General features: G+C 38.5%; 2 protein-coding genes across 2 annotated transcripts; one reads left to right on the forward strand and one right to left on the reverse strand.

The window, feature by feature from the left end:
- Positions 1–185: 185 nt before the first annotated feature.
- ufd1l (ubiquitin recognition factor in ER associated degradation 1) lies at positions 186–3,548 on the reverse strand. The gene is made up of 12 exons (XM_026910765.3): positions 3,399–3,548; positions 2,924–3,056; positions 2,525–2,557; positions 2,072–2,193; positions 1,768–1,898; positions 1,594–1,666; positions 1,444–1,512; positions 1,236–1,304; positions 1,097–1,144; positions 864–952; positions 702–783; positions 186–525 (listed from the first exon to the last, which is right to left on the reverse strand). The coding sequence occupies exons 1-12, from the start codon at positions 3,399–3,401 to the stop codon at positions 451–453; spliced, it is 927 nt and encodes a 308-aa protein (XP_026766566.1). The 5' UTR covers positions 3,402–3,548; the 3' UTR covers positions 186–450.
- Positions 3,549–3,800: 252 nt separating this feature from the next.
- cdc45 (CDC45 cell division cycle 45 homolog (S. cerevisiae)) lies at positions 3,801–13,275 on the forward strand. The gene is made up of 18 exons (XM_026910720.3): positions 3,801–3,991; positions 4,205–4,264; positions 4,366–4,458; positions 4,605–4,742; positions 5,296–5,451; positions 5,540–5,598; positions 5,690–5,738; positions 5,857–5,918; positions 6,006–6,056; positions 6,171–6,290; positions 6,377–6,508; positions 7,706–7,804; positions 7,905–8,066; positions 8,151–8,289; positions 8,462–8,545; positions 10,896–11,014; positions 11,925–12,001; positions 12,777–13,275. Exons 1-18 carry the CDS (start codon positions 3,941–3,943, stop codon positions 12,839–12,841), a joined length of 1,716 nt encoding a protein of 571 aa, XP_026766521.1. The 5' UTR covers positions 3,801–3,940; the 3' UTR covers positions 12,842–13,275.
- Positions 13,276–18,482: the final 5,207 nt, after the last annotated feature.

Genomic DNA, 18,482 nt, shown 5'->3' on the forward strand with positions numbered 1-18,482 from the left:
CACATTACACATATTGCCATAAGAAATAGGCATGAGGAAAGGCACACCCATATAGAAGTGCATTGAACATTTGGGGTTTATATAAAACTAAATTTTTTTTTTTTTAATGTGAATGTCTTTATTTTAGGCCTATGAATATAATCAATAAACTGTTTACAAAAAAGAAATCAACCAGCAGCAGTGGCTCAAAAGCAGCCTCATTGGGTCTTCTTTATTCAAATGATGTTAACTTTGCATATATAAATTAATTAAAAAATAATGTCTGGTCATAGGATTTACACCTGTAACTGGTGTAATGATGCTTCACATCCTGTGGCAAAATCATGGATCATCAGTAAATGCTTTTCCTTGAGGATATCTGACATTTGCCCTTTAATTCTAAAAACAGAATACATTAAGAGTAGTTTGTAGATGCTTTTATTATTTGTTTCTGGTCGACTTGTGGTTTAATCATGGTTTCCTGCCCTTCTTGCGCAAGGACTGGCCTTCTCCTGAGAATGCAATGAAGCTACTGGAAGAGTCATCCTGCACACAAAGAACAAAATCAGTGACAGTAAAACATCTCACTATTGGACAGAAGTATATTTGACCTTATCTTTTACAGATTTCTTGAATTAGTCATCATTTCGAGTTTATAAAATGTCTATGGTGTGGATAGATGATTATGTGATAAGCGTAATCAAATGCGTCATTTGCAGTACCTCCTCTGTTTTCCGAGGCTGTGGTCTGGAGTTTCTGATGAAAGTGATCTTCCCAACCTTGAAGTCATAGTTCGGAATACCCCTGTTGAACAGAAAGGTTTTATGAAAAGTCTTAAGACAATAGTTACAGTGGCCCTATGACAGAAAGTTGTGTGTCCTTACCGCTTGATGTCACCTGGAACGATGGGAGAAGGACTTGGCTCAATGCCTTTCTTCTTTCCATCAAGGCGATTCCCAGAGCCTGTGAAAGCCTGGGCAGAATAAGACATAGCAGATACAGTGTTATTCAGTGCTGTTTTCAGTCATGATGTCTAAAACCACAACTTAATAAGAATTTACTAAGTACATCTATATTGTCTTGTAAGAATATAGTGACAGTGCTATGTTTTGCTCACTCTGAATCCAATATCCATCTCATAATTACTGGGGTCTGTCTCTTCATCCTAACAGGCAAACAGGTTTGATTTAGTTTGGAAAATATGATAATGTTAAAATGATCATTTTATTATTATTAAATTCATTATGAAAACATACTGCTGGTTCCTCGTGATGCTGTGTGGGTCTCTCCGGCTCTTTATAACCAAGTGGAGCATCAAAGTCAACCTAAAAATTAAATATATATATATAAGTAATGCAATAAAATGAGAAATAACAGAATAAGTGGATTAAATGATCATAGCTTCTCTTTTCTGGTATTGTCTTCTTCGCCTGTAAACTAAACACAACAGTGCAGCAGCCTTACGTTCATATCACATTCAATAATGGACACTGCTTTGTCCGGTTTGGTCTCCATGACACGCAGCTCATAGATCTGAAATAGACAAAATTCATCTTTTCATATTTTGCTGAATGAAAACAAAAAGTGCATTTAGAGTCTCATGCATTCACCCACCTTTTCATTATAGTTGATGGCAATGACATCACCGGTAGTCAAGCAGGCAAAGTTTCTCAAAGCATTTTCTAGTCTAGAAAAAAAAACATACCATGTCATTATATTTTGCCAGTGAGGTTTTCTCTACCACTGGGCTGACAATAACTGCTAACAGTGCCAATGCATGCAGCTTACACAGCTTTGGGGTTTGTGATGTCCAAGAAGTCTGGACTCTGAGGCTGAAATTTAGAGTATGTTGCCACCATGAGATTGACACTTTCAACCTGGACCAGACCTCCTTCTTCCAATAAGAGGTTCTGCATCATCTGTGGGAAGACCATACAAAGATAATTGTAATACGAATTTGTCTATGAATTTTTTTGTAAACAAATATTTGTCTATTTGTTTATATAAAAAAACTCATGTCAATAATCATAATAAATATCCTATTATTTCAGTTCACTAATAACAGCTGATTATTTAAATTTCAGCCACTTACCCAGTGAGGCAGGTAACAGATCCCTTCATCAGCAACAAACTCCAAAACACCACAGTGTGTCATTCTGTCCGAGTTCTTATTGGTCAGTTTGAACAACATAGGGTATGTGATATTAAGTCTGCCTGTTTTAAGAGAGACAGAAAACAGCTTCCATCAATGATGTATCACATCTGATTAACAAGTGATATGTACCATGACTAGAATGTCCATATAAGCATGCCCAGAGACTATTTTGCTATTTGATTACAGACTGCATGTTGTAGTTATTTTGTCAAGTTCTATAAACACAACAAACGGCTGAGGAGTGTCTGTTTTATGCATGGTTTTCTGTTGGATGAGTTGCTGCAAAAGGCACCACACTTGCGTTTCACCCCAAAGAGGTGGAATGGTATGTGCCAGCCCTGGATACGAGTAACACTCTGGAAAAGCATTTAATGTACTGTATATACTCACTTAGCTGGTCCAGTGCAGATGGGGGCATGATAACTGGGAAAAGAGAAAGCACATGTTAGCATGTATATATAGACAGATATGGAGAAACAGATGTACCTTTTGAGCCTCAAGTAGAAGCTTGATCACTACAGTAGTCAAAGAAGAATAAACCTAATTACACACATTTACACACACAGTGCAATAACATCAGTGCACAAGCACGACAAAGTGTTGAAACACAGCATCACGACACCATGTGTAGGATGAGAGGTACTGAGATTAGACAGCATGAACCTCAACCTTAAAAAGGAAACTGCGTGGCAGTGCCTATAAAACATCCGATCCAAACACATCATGATTCGCTAGGAGGAAATAAGTGATTGAAATAAGAACTATAATATAGTGAGGCTTTTCAGATACTTTTTCCGCCTTTCTCGACGTCTGATCGGTCGTTGGGTCCGGCCAGCATTGACACAGAGTAACAGCGGTACTGAGTGGAGAAGCGGTTGTGGAAGGCCCGCGGGATCGGGTGATCAAACATGTTAAAAGAAAACTGAAAACAGAACATGGACCATTAATAAACGATGCACATTGACCTCGGGTCTTTCTGATCACAGTCGTTCGGCTTAATGTTACGCTGTAAATATTATACATTGCTTCGAAACTAACAGAAGAATAATGCAAAAATTCATTCCATACTATGATCGAACAATACTGAACAGCCATAACACACGGTGACAGTGACAGCGCAGCTTTTCAGCAGCCTGCTGTTTGAGTCGCTGGTGTTAGCTATCTTAGCTTAGTGAACTAGTTCGTTTCAGTGCAGAAATGGCTTCGTTTAACAGAATCCTAATCTCGCACGCATTACACTGACACTTCAACTTTGATTACCTACCATGATGTCTTGTTATTTGTATACAGTTTCAAATACTATAAAAATTCTTTCACGAAAGCTATCTACGACAGTACAGGAGCTTTCCCTTCACAGGGAAGTGCACAGTCAAGGAGGATGTGACGCATCCCCACAACAAACCCACGGTCCAATCAAATTACCGTTACGCCATTCGGCTAGCCAATCAAAGTAGTAAAACACTTTTCGCGGAAGTGCGTCAAATTAAGTATCCAGGACCAGTAAGCATCTAAATTAGTTTGTGTTTATTTTTAAAGTAGTTTAGTTTTTTTTACAAGATATATGGAAAAACATAAATAAATCTTAACATTTTTAGGACTATTAATGGTTTAATTTATAGAACGTTTCAGGTCAGAGATGACGCTCGGATTCTATTGGATATTGCTGTAAGCTCCGCCCACTTGTTCACAAACGAATTTGGCGCCAGAGTTTCAACTCTGCGCTAAACGAGAGAGTTTTTAAACTGAAGCTATTATTGCGGGGAAGTGTTGAATTGTGTGTTGAAGATTTTATGTCGGTTATTTAAGATGTTTGTAACAGATATTCGAAAAGAATTTTATGATGTTGTGGTTAATCAGGTGAGTGCTCTGCGTGTTTTCCTGAAAAGCTAGTTGTTACCACAGTTCGTGTCTGGTTAGAGGGCTAGCTCACTGAGAGCTGTGTGTTAGCGACTCCACTGTTTAGCGAATAGCTCAGTAACAGCCTGCTTTAGCTAGTGGACTTGTAGTTACACAGTTTGTTGATTCTGCTCGCGCTTTATTATTAATGTGTTTGTTATTGTCATGGTGTAGAGAGTGGCTCTGCTCGTGTCCTCGGACATCGACGCGCTGTGTGCGTGTAAAATCCTACAGGTCGGTTCTTTCTGCAGCACTTTAATAATGTCGAGTGTAAAGTTTGGGTGGTGACGTTGTAATATTCTGGCCTGTATTTTAACTCTGCCGTTTCTATTCAGGCTTTGTTCCATTGCGATCAGGTGCAGTACACACTGGTTCCTGTGACAGGATGGCAGGATCTCGCTACAGCTTTTCTGGAACATAAGGAACAGGTAATGTTACCATGTTGTAGTTTTTACCCTTCCATATTCTGAACTGATTCTCTTCTCCTAGGCATTGGATGAGCTGTATATTGACCAAAAGTGTGGGTAAAGCCATATGCATGCATGGTTCACTAATTCTCTTTTTAAACTTACAGTACAGATATTTTGTCCTGATGAATTGTGGGGCAAATGTGGACCTGTTGGAGACTCTCCAGCCTGAAGAAGACTCAGTGTTCTTCATCTGTGATACCCACAGGCCTGTAGATGTGGTGAACGTTTACAACGACACACAGGTAGGTTTGCATACCTGCATTAGTACAGGGATCCTACAGATGATGAAGATGGCAGTCTTGCTATCTAAAGTTGTGTTTCCAGGGTATAAAATGTGCTTGTGGACTAATGACAACATAGAAAACATTTTATATATGCATTTCCTATGTTTACAGCTAGTTAGATGTATCTTGTCATTTGTCTGTGAGCCTGCACTGCCAGTTATGTTTTCATGATGGTTGAGTGTGAGGTTAGTCTTTAGCCTTTTTAATCTGATCTTGGCTGTGAATGTTATGTGCCTTTTCCAAGCATCAGATGATTCCTGGTTTATTAACAGTACACTATTATGCTTGACTGGCTAGAACATGAAATTAGATAGAAGGTGGTACCACAGCAGATGTTATGATAGTTGTGTAAGAAATAACTTTTTAGATTTCTATCATTTTCAATTTGTGCCAAAGAGCACACAGGTGTTTTCACAGCTAGCATGACCTTCTTTAGCCAAATGTGTTGATATTTGTGTGCATGTGTAAACTCACTTCCCTAAATTCAAAAAAATTATTTCTGCTCTCTCAGATCAAACTGCTAATTAAGCAAGACGATGACCTTGGTGTGCCCTCCTATGATGATATTTTCCGTGATGATGAGGATGAAGACAGCGATGGAGGGGATTCTGGGAATGAGAGTGATGGTGGCTCAGAGCCATCTGGGAAGCGACGGCGTTTCGATGAGGTAGAATTTCTCCTTTCCCTACTAATGCCTGGTGTAACTCGTGTCGTGGTTTGTCGTTGATTTGGACTGATGTTTTAACATTATTCAGGGGGCACTGGAGAGGAGAATCGAGCGTCAGAGAGCGAGGAGAGAGTGGGAGGCTCGAAGGTCAGTCATACTGATTGAAGAATTGCTAGTTTCATCAGTGCATTTATGATAGGTCAATATGCTTATCATCTAAATGCCCATGTGTTTTCAGGAGGGATATCCTGTTTGATTATGAACAGTATGAGTACCATGGCACTTCAGTAAGTATCGGATTCTGTGTAATGTGGTTTTGTTATTCTTGTTATCTGACTATTATGAGTGACTTATTGTTGATTGAGTTTAGTGTATCATCCTGCACCACTGTTTTGTTTTGAACAGGCTGCAATGGTTATGTTTGAGCTGGCCTGGGTTATGACCAAAGACACCAGGGACATGTTGTGGTAGGATTTATTTTTAAACAAATCGAATTCATGTACATAAATACACACCATCATTCTAGATATATACGTTTTCAATGTGCATGACAGGTGGAGCATCATTGGTCTGACTGATCAGTGGGTTCATGAAAAAATCACACAGTAAGTATATCTCCTTTGACCTTTTAGCAATGGCCTTTCAAAATGTGCATTCTTTTTGTGATGACTTACCTGGTGGTGATAAAATCTAACTCTACAATCTGCTGCCTCTTTCAGTATCAAGTATGTAACGGACATCGCTACTCTGCAAAGGCACGTGTCTCGCCATAACCATCGCAATGAGGATGAAGAGAACTCTGTCTCTATCGACTGCATGAGGATCACTTTTGAATACGAGTATCCTGCCAAAACTGTATTTTTAGAAAAACAATACTGAATGCTTGTTGTGTTAGTGTGTACAATCCCTTAACCTAGTCTGTTAGCTTGAGATTGGCTTTGTACCAACACTGGTCACTGTATGAGAGCATCTGCAACTCCTGCTACACCTCCTGCTGTTTTAAACTCTGGTCTATCAATGGGCAAAAGAAACTGCAGGAATTCCTGGCAGACATGGGGTGAGTCTCTATTTCCATTATTCTCTATTTCTATATCACATCTGATACAGAGGAGGACAAGTCAGTAGCAGGTGTCTGGAACAGGCAGATTTTGTGTGCGAGTAGGTTCAACAACCAGGGAAAAAAATGTTTCAAAAGTTTTCGTTTGGTTTGTATGTTTAACCGTAATGTTTCACAGTGTTGTGACACACCTCGATATTGTAACTTTAATGTGCGCAAATTGTTCTAAATCTCAGCCACCGCAGCACTACACACATCTGGCTGATGGTAATGGAATGGTTTTATTAGGTGGAATAATTGGCACTCGCAAACAAAAGATTTTCAGAATCAAGAACACGCATGAAAACATTGACTAAACCGAGCGAAATATATTGGAGCCATCAAATAACTGTCCTGCTCTAAGTAAGTCATCTCATGGTTAATAACTGAGAGGAAATAAAAATGGTAGTGAGACTCAAATACTATTTTTTATTTTTATTTTTATTTATTTATTTATTTTTTTTTTTATTATGTGTAATGTGAGGTCAGAACAACAAATCTGATGGCAGAACCACTGGATGTGGACTTACTGGCTTTTTGTCAAACATGATATGAAATGAAATGAAATGAAGGATGAATGAATGCATTTGTCGCATAAACATTACAGTACAGCATTCTTTTCTTTGCATATTCCAGCTTGTTGGGAAGCTGGGATCAGACATGATGCAGCTATAATAAGGAGAGAGGGTTAAGGGTTAACAGTGGCAGCTTGGCGGTGCTGGGGCTTGAACCCCCGGTTTTCTGATCAGTAACGCAGAGCCTTTAACCACAGAGCCACCACTGATATGCTACTTTAGAAACTTCGTTAGAAGAGGATAATGAAAAAATGAAACTGTTGGCAACCACTTGATAGCCTAGGCAGTTCCAGGCAAACAAAACATCGGACAAAGCATAATAAAGTGCTGGAGCTTTTACTTGCTCAGTGGGCTAGCTAATGAAATTATGAATTGTGCACTAATGTGTTATTTTTCGTTCTTTTAATATGAAATGTTTATTTTAATCTGATTTAAAATATTGCTACGATCCTTATTTATCATATCTTTTATAACATGCTTCAATATAACAGGAGTAGTTTGTGGTACTGAGCAGTATTCCTACTGTGGATAATCCTGGTTTATATAGTCCACTTTAACCCAGTTTATCTCCATGTCATCTTAGCCTCCCACTCAAACAGGTGCGACAGAAGTTTAACTCCATGGACATATCAATCAAAGAGAACCTGCGTGAGGTCATCGAGGAATCCTCCAACAAATTTGGGTAAAACAACCTTTATGTTAAGAAAATGTTTCAGTCTATTTCCAAATGACTCACAAACCTTTCCTTGGCTCATATGGAACATTTTCTATGTGGGTATAAGTATGAAGGACATCCGCGTACAGACGTTTGGCGTGCACTTTGGCTTTAAGAATCGCTTCTTGGCGAGTGATGTGGTGCATGCTGCTGCTGCCCTGCTGGAGAATGTGGAGAAGGATGAGACTGCCACAGACAACTTCATCAAAGCTCTGGATTGCCTCTCAAGGTGGGCTCAAACACATCATGCATAAAATAGTTTATTAGACCACTTTAATTTTATGTGCTGTGCTGTGTGTGTTTGTGTGTGTAGGAGTAACATAGAAAGGCTGCATTTGGGAATTGATCTTGCTAAGAAAAAGCTGAAGGCTATTCAGCAGACAGTCGCCAGCTGCATCTGCACTAATCTCATTCTCTCACAAGGACCCTTTCTTTACTGCCATCTACTGGAGGTACATGTACATGTTTTCATTTTCATTCTCTTTTGTAAATAGATTAAAATTGGATGTGTAATTTGAACTTTATGTATACTTTTTGAAAGGTCATGGCTGATATTCATAGTGTTATTTTATGATGTGTTGTGATTTCTTTGACAGCATTCTGTTATATTTTATGACATTTTAGGGAACACCAGATGTAAAGCTCTTTTCCAAGCCTTTGGCCCTGACTCTGCTCTGTAAATACCTGCTCAAGGCCTTTGTCTGCTCAGTAAGCACTGCACATGACTGATACCTAGTTAAATATGAATTCATTTTTTTGGCTTAAAATTGAGATTCTCACTCACAATTCAACACAGGAAAATTGGACCTCATTTATCAAGTTGCATATGAATAAATTATTTTGTAAATTGTTCATATGAGCATTTACACAACAAATTTGGTATTCATGAAAATCAGATAATTTCAGAAAAATGTTCTAATCCTACTCATGCTCCTGAGTGTGTGTAGATTTACACAAGTAGACTAACAAATTTGACTAATACCTTGAATGATTGATTTGAAATTTGTGAAGAATTACTGCACTTTTATGTATGATTATATATAGATTACACTGTCAAGTTTAAAAAGCTTGTGTATTTCAGTTACACACAAATGAATGAAACATTTGTGAAACCCAGTCATTTCATATTAATGGCATTAACTAAAGAAAATATGAAAGAAATTCAAGAAGGCAAGCCAACATAAATCCATAAATTAAAACAAATAAGATCAGTCGTTAAGAATGCTATTGTATAAAAGAGCACAGGCTCAGGTGGCATATAAGTCGGTTCCGTTTGCAAGTGACCAATAACTGATCAGTGTGATATGTCTCAAGCTGCAATGAGCCATATACTCCCTAGTGTGCGGCGTGCCAACTTCTTATGACACATTCTTATGACTTTCCAATATGGTATCGTGGAGGGTGCATTTGTGCGTGAGAAATGTCCTGCTTTGAATAAAATTAGCAATTTCCCTGCGTGATGTGCTTGGTATCCACAATCACCTGGGTATAATATATATTCTTCTCCATTTTCATGTTAAACCATTTTCTTTTCACCTTACTTAATTTATGTCCCATTTCTGAAATTCGGCTCCAGATTTTGGCGTTTTCAAGGGGCTCTTACACTGAAATAATTATATTTCAGAATGAAATAAGTATAGTTTTATTGGCAAACACGTGTTACAATAACTTTCACTTCTACGTCTAGAAGTCTGTTTTTTTTGTTTTTTTTTTTCCCTCTCCCCCTTGCTGTGAGCTTTTGCCTTTGTTTTGTGGCCGTCACCAAATGCAAATGAGCTGTTCCGTGCACGTGCCTGATAACTTAGAGGTGATTGGCATTAATCAACATATGCAGGAGATTACAAAGAAATTCAGCTTTTCCAAAACTTTTGTAAATACACACAACTTGATAAATGAGGCCCAATATTATTATTTATACAATATATATTGCACAAGGTTCATTAGTGTAGCAGTCTGTATTAGCTACATTTTATAACTGTATGTTCTTAAATTATATTCTGCATTTGGAATGACTGATTTACTGAATTGCTGACACTGAACTGTTGTTGATATCCTAAGCAAAATAACCACTATTTACTACAAAATTTTAATCATACAAGGGAGCCATGACAGCAGTGTGTCCTTCCAAAGTTAAAAGGTAACCATGGAAGGTAGCCATATTAACATTAAATTGTCAGTCATGGCAGTTAGGGCTGGCGAAATATTATGATGAAATGTAGATTATGGCTACATAACTAACTGACAAAATCAATAATAAAAATCATTAGTTGGACTGTTATGAAGCACGCTGAGGTGTGCCACATATCACAGATAATTACTCTTTTTTTGTCTCTCATTTGGCTGACATAAACACTTGATAATGCTCTCATGGTGTGACTTATCATCTGATCTACATTTTAACATTTTATTGCAGTTAGTGACCTGTTATTTAAATAAATTCTGTAGTAGTATTAGTTGATTGAAATGCTGCAAAAAAATATTTTTAAATAAATATTTTGGTATTCAATCATTTTAAGTAATTAAACTAATTGATTAACTATAATTAAAAAAACAGATTAATTGATTATCAGAATAATTCCCTTTCAGTTCTAATATCCATATTATATTATAAATTATCATTGTGCTCAGTTTTTTTTTTTTGTTTTTTTTTTTAAATGCAGCATTACCTGCCTTGCAGCCTCTTCTCACTTGCCTCAAATATTTATTTCATTTGTTTAATCATTGTTTAGTAATTTATTTATTATTATGGAAATTTATTATTTAGTACATAATTTTAAATATTTTTGTAGCCAGACTGGACAAATTTCTTCTGGACAAAGGTAGTGATCTTAAAATGCTACATTCCGTGTAGATTAGATTAAAACAATTACATTTGATGGAAGAATTTTAAAAAATCTAATGAGCTCTGTAACATACAGTATCATAGGAATTCTGCCTGACTAACCTTAAATATTTTTCCACAAGCATTTATTTGAAAAAAAGATGGAATTTATTAATGCATATTTAATTCTTACTGATTCAGTAAGAAGCATTTTATTCCTGTCTGTTTGTGTGTTAGACTCGGAATAAGCGCTGCAAGCTGTTGCCGCTCATTATGGCTGCTCCTATGGATGTGGAGAAGGGCACTGTCATAGTGTTAGGCATTCCACCAGAGTCTGAGACCTCTAACAAGAAAAAGTAAGTAGAATAGGGTTCCCGAACGAATATGGGGTCACTTGATTTACAAATCTTCTTTTTTTATTAATTGATTTTACAAATTAACATTATAAATATCAACAAAAAAAAAATTGCGATTTGAAATGTTACTTGGAGTCACATTCAATCACGCACAATTTAACCGAAGAATGTATGTGCAATTTTCGTTTTTTTCCTCCTTCCCCCCTGCCGACACACAGCACTACTGTAGGACAACAATATAAACTGACAAATTGCTAAATATTTTACAATTCGGCTTGGAATCCTAATGGACAGGGATAATTTGGCTCTGAAGTGATGTCTAGTGAATGTCACATTTAATCCTCCAGTTGTACATAAAATCTGCAGGCGAGTGTGTGAATAATGCTGCTTGCCCTGCCACTGCTTCTGCACACGCAGGCAAAGTTATGCATCAAGCATAAACCAGGCTCCTCTGCTTTGCGTCGGGCCGTATCACACCAGCCCAGCACGGATCATATTCCTATAACAACACACCTGCCATAGCATTTGAAGCTAAATGTGACCATGGAAAGTGGCACGCTCTGTCAAACAAACCTCCTGTCTTTCTGAAAAGCTGTGTCAAGAAAATGCATGCTCACCCTTGCCACTAGACTGGCAAGAAAGAGCAAGGAATATTCCTTTGGTTTTTAGTCACTTAGGGTACACATATTACTGACATAATAAAATGTTTAAATGTTACAGTAGTTCTAAATTATAAATCTGGAATTTAGAAAATGTAGGATGGTCGAGGCTTGGGGTCACACAAAATTCATAATGGCCCAGTGATTTTGGGAACACCTGAAGTAGAAGCATGTGTGTGTGTGTTTGAGAAATATTCATAATTGAAGTATAAACATTTGTGGGTTTTTTTTTTTTTTTCCCTTTTCCCCAGTTTCTTTGGCAGGGCCTTTGAGAAAGCTGCTGAAAGTACAAGCTCCAGGACACTGCACGATCACTTTGACACTTCAAGTGGGTAACTGATGTAGCCAAAGGGACATCCTATTTTAGTGGTACATGTGCCACCAGGTGGCAGACCTACTTCCCATTTAGACTGTTTTATTTTTTGGTCAGAATAAAGCATTGTAGCTGCACTCAGAGTGTAGCATATAGCAGTAAGCCGCAGCTGGGCAATGTAGGTCAAATTTCATATAACAACATTTTTTTTTAATTTTGGATTGTGAAGGTGCTTTATCTGGAAATACACATTTATATGGAAATATAATCTAAAAATGACTAGTGAAAGATAAACCAGTCAAGCAGCAGTGCAAAAATATCAAATGTTCTGTATTAATCACTCTACACAAGGAGAGTGTAGTGCAGAATGGATTTAAGAGGCCGTTCTGCTGTATGCTTATTGAAGATGATGCCTGATTTATGTTGGACTGATCTGAATGATGTGGTCAAAATAGCTTTAATAAATCATGCTTTGGCAATACAAATTACTGGTCACCACATTTACTTTTGCAATAGTAAATTTTTTGCAACAAGTAACATTTTAATGTAAAAATACCAGTATGGGCCTACCACTAGTTTCAAACATTACCACATACTTTTCCTCAGAGTTAGTCATGTGCAGACTGTAAGTATCAGACACACTGATACTCACACTTTGCTGCTTTGTTCCAGTCCTATATGTCCACCTCTGATAAACCCATTCGTGCACACTAACTTCTTTTTTTTTTTTGCAGATTTTCTGCACAATGCAAGTATGAACTTGTTACTTTATTCTCTCTTATTTCATTAGTTATTGAGCTGAAGATGGAAGACAAAGGAAAATTTCTTGATGCCCTCATTACCCTGCTGTCCTAACGCCTCACTGCATGCCTCAAGCCTCCCTCAAACATCACACACCAAAAGAACATTGAGAACTAGGCTATACTTGATATGTCACCTGACTTGGTCTCTTGCAGGAAGAATTCTGTATGTGAATGGAATTTTACATTGGTTGAGAGCAAATATGAGATTTAACATGTTTCCTGTCAGTTTGGTGCCAGATTTGTGAGTGTGTGTGCATGTGGAGCTGGGCTCCTGAAGACGTTGACCAGTAGTGGGCACACATTTACTACAGGTGTTTTTGTCATCTGATACAAGTCGTGCACTTCTGACATTTTGTATGTGTATTATACTGTACATTCATTTGATTTTGTTGTAGTTTTAATGTTTTGGTGTTTGTTTTTACATGTGAAACTCAATATAAGAATCATGTACTCAATAATAAATGGTGTATTATTAACTTATCAAAAGGATATCATGTGTTGTGTATTATTCTTTTTCTATAAAGTATATCATATGTTGTGTAAAATGTTGGCCACAGAGAGGGAAAAATGAAACTCTGAGGACAGGGCCTCACTGTTTGCGCTCACAAATGTGAGCGATTCAAAACATGCCTTTCAACATAAAAACAGCCAAAAGAATGAGGACATGAAATCAAGCATAATTTAGACTGTTATTCAGAAGTGAAGTCCTCATGCTCAACAACAAATTCCCAATAATTAAACTGAAAATGTTTGTCTTTTTTCTTTTGTTTTACTCATGTTTTGAATAATTTCACATTAGTATAAGCAGAAAAAAAGGAAATTTGACATAATTATCATAATTATCATAATATAGAAATATTGCTTATACATAAATTTGTAAAATATACAATGGTCTAAAAAATAACCTCTTATGCTGGCTGACACAAGCCTCCTCTCCAGTCCAGCAAGAAAGTATGATCAAAACTAAATGGCTTGTCCTGCTGAGAGTTAGAAAGTAAAAACATCTGCAGTACATATAACACATCCTACTGAATGCATTCTGACAGGTGTATTTGGAAATGGCACGAAATTTTGTTTCCCATTATAATTGAATATAAACTTCGGCAAAACTTAACATCAGATTACCTTGATATACCAACACTGATGAAAGCACCCATACCCACCCTGCTAATGACTGGGTGGAGGTGTGTATTATGGGTTATTATCTTTGACTGAGCCAAATAACTATTTTCCTTATTCAACAGGTGGGCTGAATAGTTTGTGGAACAGAGTTTGTGGGCCTTTTCTCAACACCCACATACAAAGCTGGTGTGTTTTTTTCCAAATCATTTGCCATTCACAAAATTCTCAGTAAATCACCAAATATCATTATACTAAATTCTCCCAATGCTGGTGTGCTTTTTTTGTTTTTGTTTTTTTCAGATCATTTGCCATTCACCAAATTCTCAGCAAATCACCAAATATCAGTATACTTCATTCTCCCAACACTGGTCCTGTAAATATCTGTGAGAATCAAAGCTGGTCTACAGTCCTTCTCTCTCCATCGTTGTGACATGGACACCCTGTACCGCTGCTCAGAAATGAGGTTTCCTCAGTGACACTACACACACAAGCCCCTAAATGCACTTTTTAGTTTTGTTTTGTTTTTTTTTTCTTTGGATAGTAGTGTTATAATTGTGAGGCACTGTTGCTGGAGACCGACGAGTTGTCAATATAGTGTGAAGGCAATTACCATAAATATAGAGAGTACAGCTGAGTGTGCAGATACCTTAACTAAGCAACAAGGACCCACTTTTAGTCAAGCAGCCCCCTCAGATCTTCCTTCCCACCCCAGCCTGAGCGCAACATTGAGGCCCGACACCTTGGCTGACACGGTCATGCAACTGAGATGACAACAGTGCTCTCGGCCATGCCAACAGCAGCCATATGAGACACCACGAGAGCTCAGACCTGGAGAGACATGCCGCAGCTGTGATAAGATGAATTATTTTGCTTGGGTCAGATGGCCAGGGCACCCAGTTTGTAACCACAATTATGATGTGAACTCAGGGCTCGTAGCATTCAAATCTTCCACAATCAATCTCAGTGATGTGTGTATACCATTACTGTGGGACACAGGTGCAAGTGTGTCACATGAACAATTTTTCATTTCATTGCCACTGTCTGTGCCATCTACTGCCCTTTGTGGTTACAGCGTGATCCAGTTCGCTCCCTGTAAATGACAGTTATTTATGGAATCAAGGTTCTACTCAGCTTTGGCTTTCATGTTTCATGGGAGCCATCCTAATGGGTTTGGACCTCTTCAACACTCTGGGGCTCTCCCTTTCGGATACAAGGGGTTCTGCAATTTTGATGGTTGCCATACCCTGGGTCTCAAACCTGGTGGTGGTTAAAAAGAAGTCAAGTGCTCTGTGTACCATCTCTATCAGTACAGCTATACTCTGCAGTTCACACCAGGCAGTGACAATGTTGTGGCAGATCTACTTTATTGCTGCAACTCCAATCCTGCTCCTCATGGGGCTGATGACCAAAGAGAGCAGGACATCATCCAAATGCATACCCCTCCATGCCACAGTCTCACTGCAAGAGCTGAGGCAAGCCTCTGAACAGGTCCCAGTTCTCTGTCAGTTCTGCACTTTCATCCAGGATGGCTGGCCTAGTATGGTCACAGAGAAGCTGGCTGTGTTCTCAAACAGAAGCTTTCCTGCTGGAATACTGCCTGCGTGGCATGTGTGCTTTACACAGTGGTCCCTGGTGCCCTATGTGCACGTATTTTGGCTAAGGTGCATTGTGAAGCTCAGGCAGAATTACCAAAACCTAGTCTGGTGGCCAGGGATGGACAGGGACATTGAGGCCAGTTAAGGACTGCTCCACCTACCTGGTGAGTGGCAAGACGGGCCACCAGGCTCCCACTCCCCTACAACCACTGACCTGGCTGTCTCAGCCCTGGGAGCATCTGCAGCTTGATTTCTGCAGTGAGATCCCTGAGGTCCCCCACCACCAACACCATTTGGTGGTCGCCTACTACCTACACTCAAAATGGCCTGAGCTCACCACTGCTGGCTCAACGACCTCCCAGGTCATCATTGACTTCCTGGACTCTATTTTCTCATGCTGCGGTCTTCCAAAGATCATCAGAAATTCTGATGCTTACTTATAAGGCCCTGAATGGTTTGGCTCCTCAATATTTGTCTGAGCTGTTAACCCCCTATATACCAGCACGTGATCTCCACTCTTCCGAAGCTGGTCTTTTAACTGTACTATCAACTCGTCTTAGAACTATGGGTGATAGGGCTTTCTCTTCAACGGCTCCAAAACTGTGGAATTCCCTGCCCTCTGAGATAAGAAGTGCACCATCTCTTAGTGTTTTTAAATCTTCTCTTAAAACATACTTTTTTGGGGTAGCTTTTCCATGTGATTAATTTGCTGTTATTTATACTGGCTCTGTAAAGAATGATTCTTATTTCTATCTTTGTATTTTATCTCTGTTTGTATTTTATTTTATTGTATCGTTTTAATTTGTATTTCATTGTATTTTCATTTATGTAAAGCGCTTTGAGATGTTAATTTAAAAGCGCTATATAAAATAAAGTTTATTATTATTATTATTATTATCACCACTGACAATGGCCCTCAACTGGTATCTTCAGAATTCTCCGTCTACCATGCAATCAAGGGCATCTGCCATGTGCACACTACTTTTTATCACTGCCAGACTAAAGGTTGAAGGATTTTTGAAGAACACTTTCATCAGTCGCTGAAAAATAGCATCAGGTGCACCTGACCCAAGGGTGATCCTTCAAACAAGCAATACGCCTCACTCTGCTACACTATAGAGCCACACAGCACTCAACCATAGGTGTCTCACCAGCATCCCTCATGCTAGGCCCAGAACTCCGTATGTGTCTCGACAGGCTCTGCCTTTTTTCAACTTGGGTACCTTCTCCTACAGTAAAAGCCTTAGTTAACCACCACCAGAGGCAGATGAAACAGCACTTTGACAGCACTGGCCAGTCAAAACAGGCCAGAGTGCCAAACATCATTGCCTTTGACTAGGTCAGGATCCGGAAGCCTCGAAGGGACAACAAAATGGCCTTGTACTGGTCCTCCCCTCTCCAAGTCACTCATCAGCTGGGCCCAGCTACCTGCCTTCTCGGTGACAGCACACTATGGCACTCCAGCCACCTCCGGAAGATTCAATTCTGTGAAAGAACTTGTTTTCTATTTAGTTTTAGCTAGCTGCAAAGTGTTTTAGGCTATGACAAATCAAAACCCTTGCTCCACACAGAACATTTTGGATTTGTGAAACATTGCCTGAGGGTCTCTGCTGTGGCTGCATCTGTTTTGGCCCTCATAGGTTTTAGACTCTTTGTTTGGAAATTCAGACTTAGTCCCTTTATAACAGCATGACCAACCACAACATTCAGTTTTAGGTCTTTGTGTATGATCCAATTTAAATTATTTGTCCTAAACTTTCCTTTCACTTCCTCCTTGGATCCAGCAGTTTGAATCCAAATCTAAACAATGACTGGAAGAAGTCTGTGCAAGTGTTTCACAAGCTGAAACCACAATCATAACTCACTCGAGACACCACATTGACAAATGACCATTCAGATCTGTATGAATAGGGAGTCATATACTAATGTACAAAAATATTTGTCTTTTACAATTACTCATGAGAGAATTCAAAAATTCTATTACATTCATAAATTCTATTAAATAGTGAAAGCCGACATCTGAGAAACATCATCATATGATTGGTGAAATTTTTGAGACATGCCTAAAAAGATTTAGGTACAATTTGTCACAAAAAAAAATCATGAAGTTAAATGAAATATGTTTTTTTTTAAACAAAATAACAATCCAAAACATACAGTAAAACCAACAGAAGATAGTTACTAGTGATAACGAAGGAACATTTGTAAAGCCAAATGCACTGTCCTAAGGGTAAGCAATGCACAGTAAAATTACATAACAGTGATACTTTCTGTAGGTTTCAGTAATGATACTATACAGCTTTGAGCCAAATGAAATTATAAACCCAGATGTTGACTCATAGCTTGTCAGATTTGAAATATTCATATGCATTTGTTGCTAACTCTGGATGTGTATTTGGGAAACTGCTGTGTCCTTTGAGATATAGCATTGTCCCAACACATATCTCTCCTTCTCCACACGCCTCAACACACACTCATTTATTTTTTGACCCTCCTCATTGACTTCCTTCCTGTTTCCTGGCCTGCTGATCGCTAAGCAGGAAGTCTCATTACTCTCCTACACTGTGACACATCTGTGCATCACACACACGTACATGGACAAAGGGGACCAGAACCTGTTGGATATAGTATTACTCACAAGCAGGAGACATGTCATACACTTTCACACACTGACACGCCACACACATACACTACTAATTCATACTTCCACTGCAGGGATATTATGTCATTAAATGTTGAATAGTGTCTAATACAAAACCACCATGAGATTTTGTGAGTCAGTGGTGTACATAAAATGCCTTGTAGTGCCATAATGAGAACACTTCATTAAAAGGAGCATTTAAAGGGGAAATAGAGATAACAACATTTAGTGCTCAGAGTTTTCAGTTGCTTGGGGACAATATCCAGAAAGTGACAATGTGTGTATGGTGTGAATGGGGTGAGAGGTAATTTGTGAGGTCCTATTGCCGTGGCGAT

The sequence above is a fragment of the Pangasianodon hypophthalmus genome, chromosome 8, assembly GCF_027358585.1.
Source record: "Pangasianodon hypophthalmus isolate fPanHyp1 chromosome 8, fPanHyp1.pri, whole genome shotgun sequence".
NCBI lineage: Eukaryota > Metazoa > Chordata > Actinopteri > Siluriformes > Pangasiidae > Pangasianodon > Pangasianodon hypophthalmus.

Coding starts and splice junctions, on each gene's coding strand:
- cdc45 (XM_026910720.3), top strand. CDS start 3,941: ATGTTTGTAACAGATATTCGAAAAGAATTTTATGATGTTGTGGTTAAT. Junction 5,599..5,689: donor AGAGAGTGGGAGGCTCGAAG/GTCAGTCATACT, acceptor ATGTGTTTTCAG/GAGGGATATCCTGTTTGATT. Junction 6,509..7,705: donor GAATTCCTGGCAGACATGGG/GTGAGTCTCTAT, acceptor ATGTCATCTTAG/CCTCCCACTCAAACAGGTGC.
- ufd1l (XM_026910765.3), bottom strand. Junction 1,305..1,443: donor TTATTGAATGTGATATGAAC/GTAAGGCTGCTG, acceptor TTTAATTTTTAG/GTTGACTTTGATGCTCCACT. Junction 526..701: donor AGCCTCGGAAAACAGAGGAG/GTACTGCAAATG, acceptor CTTTGTGTGCAG/GATGACTCTTCCAGTAGCTT.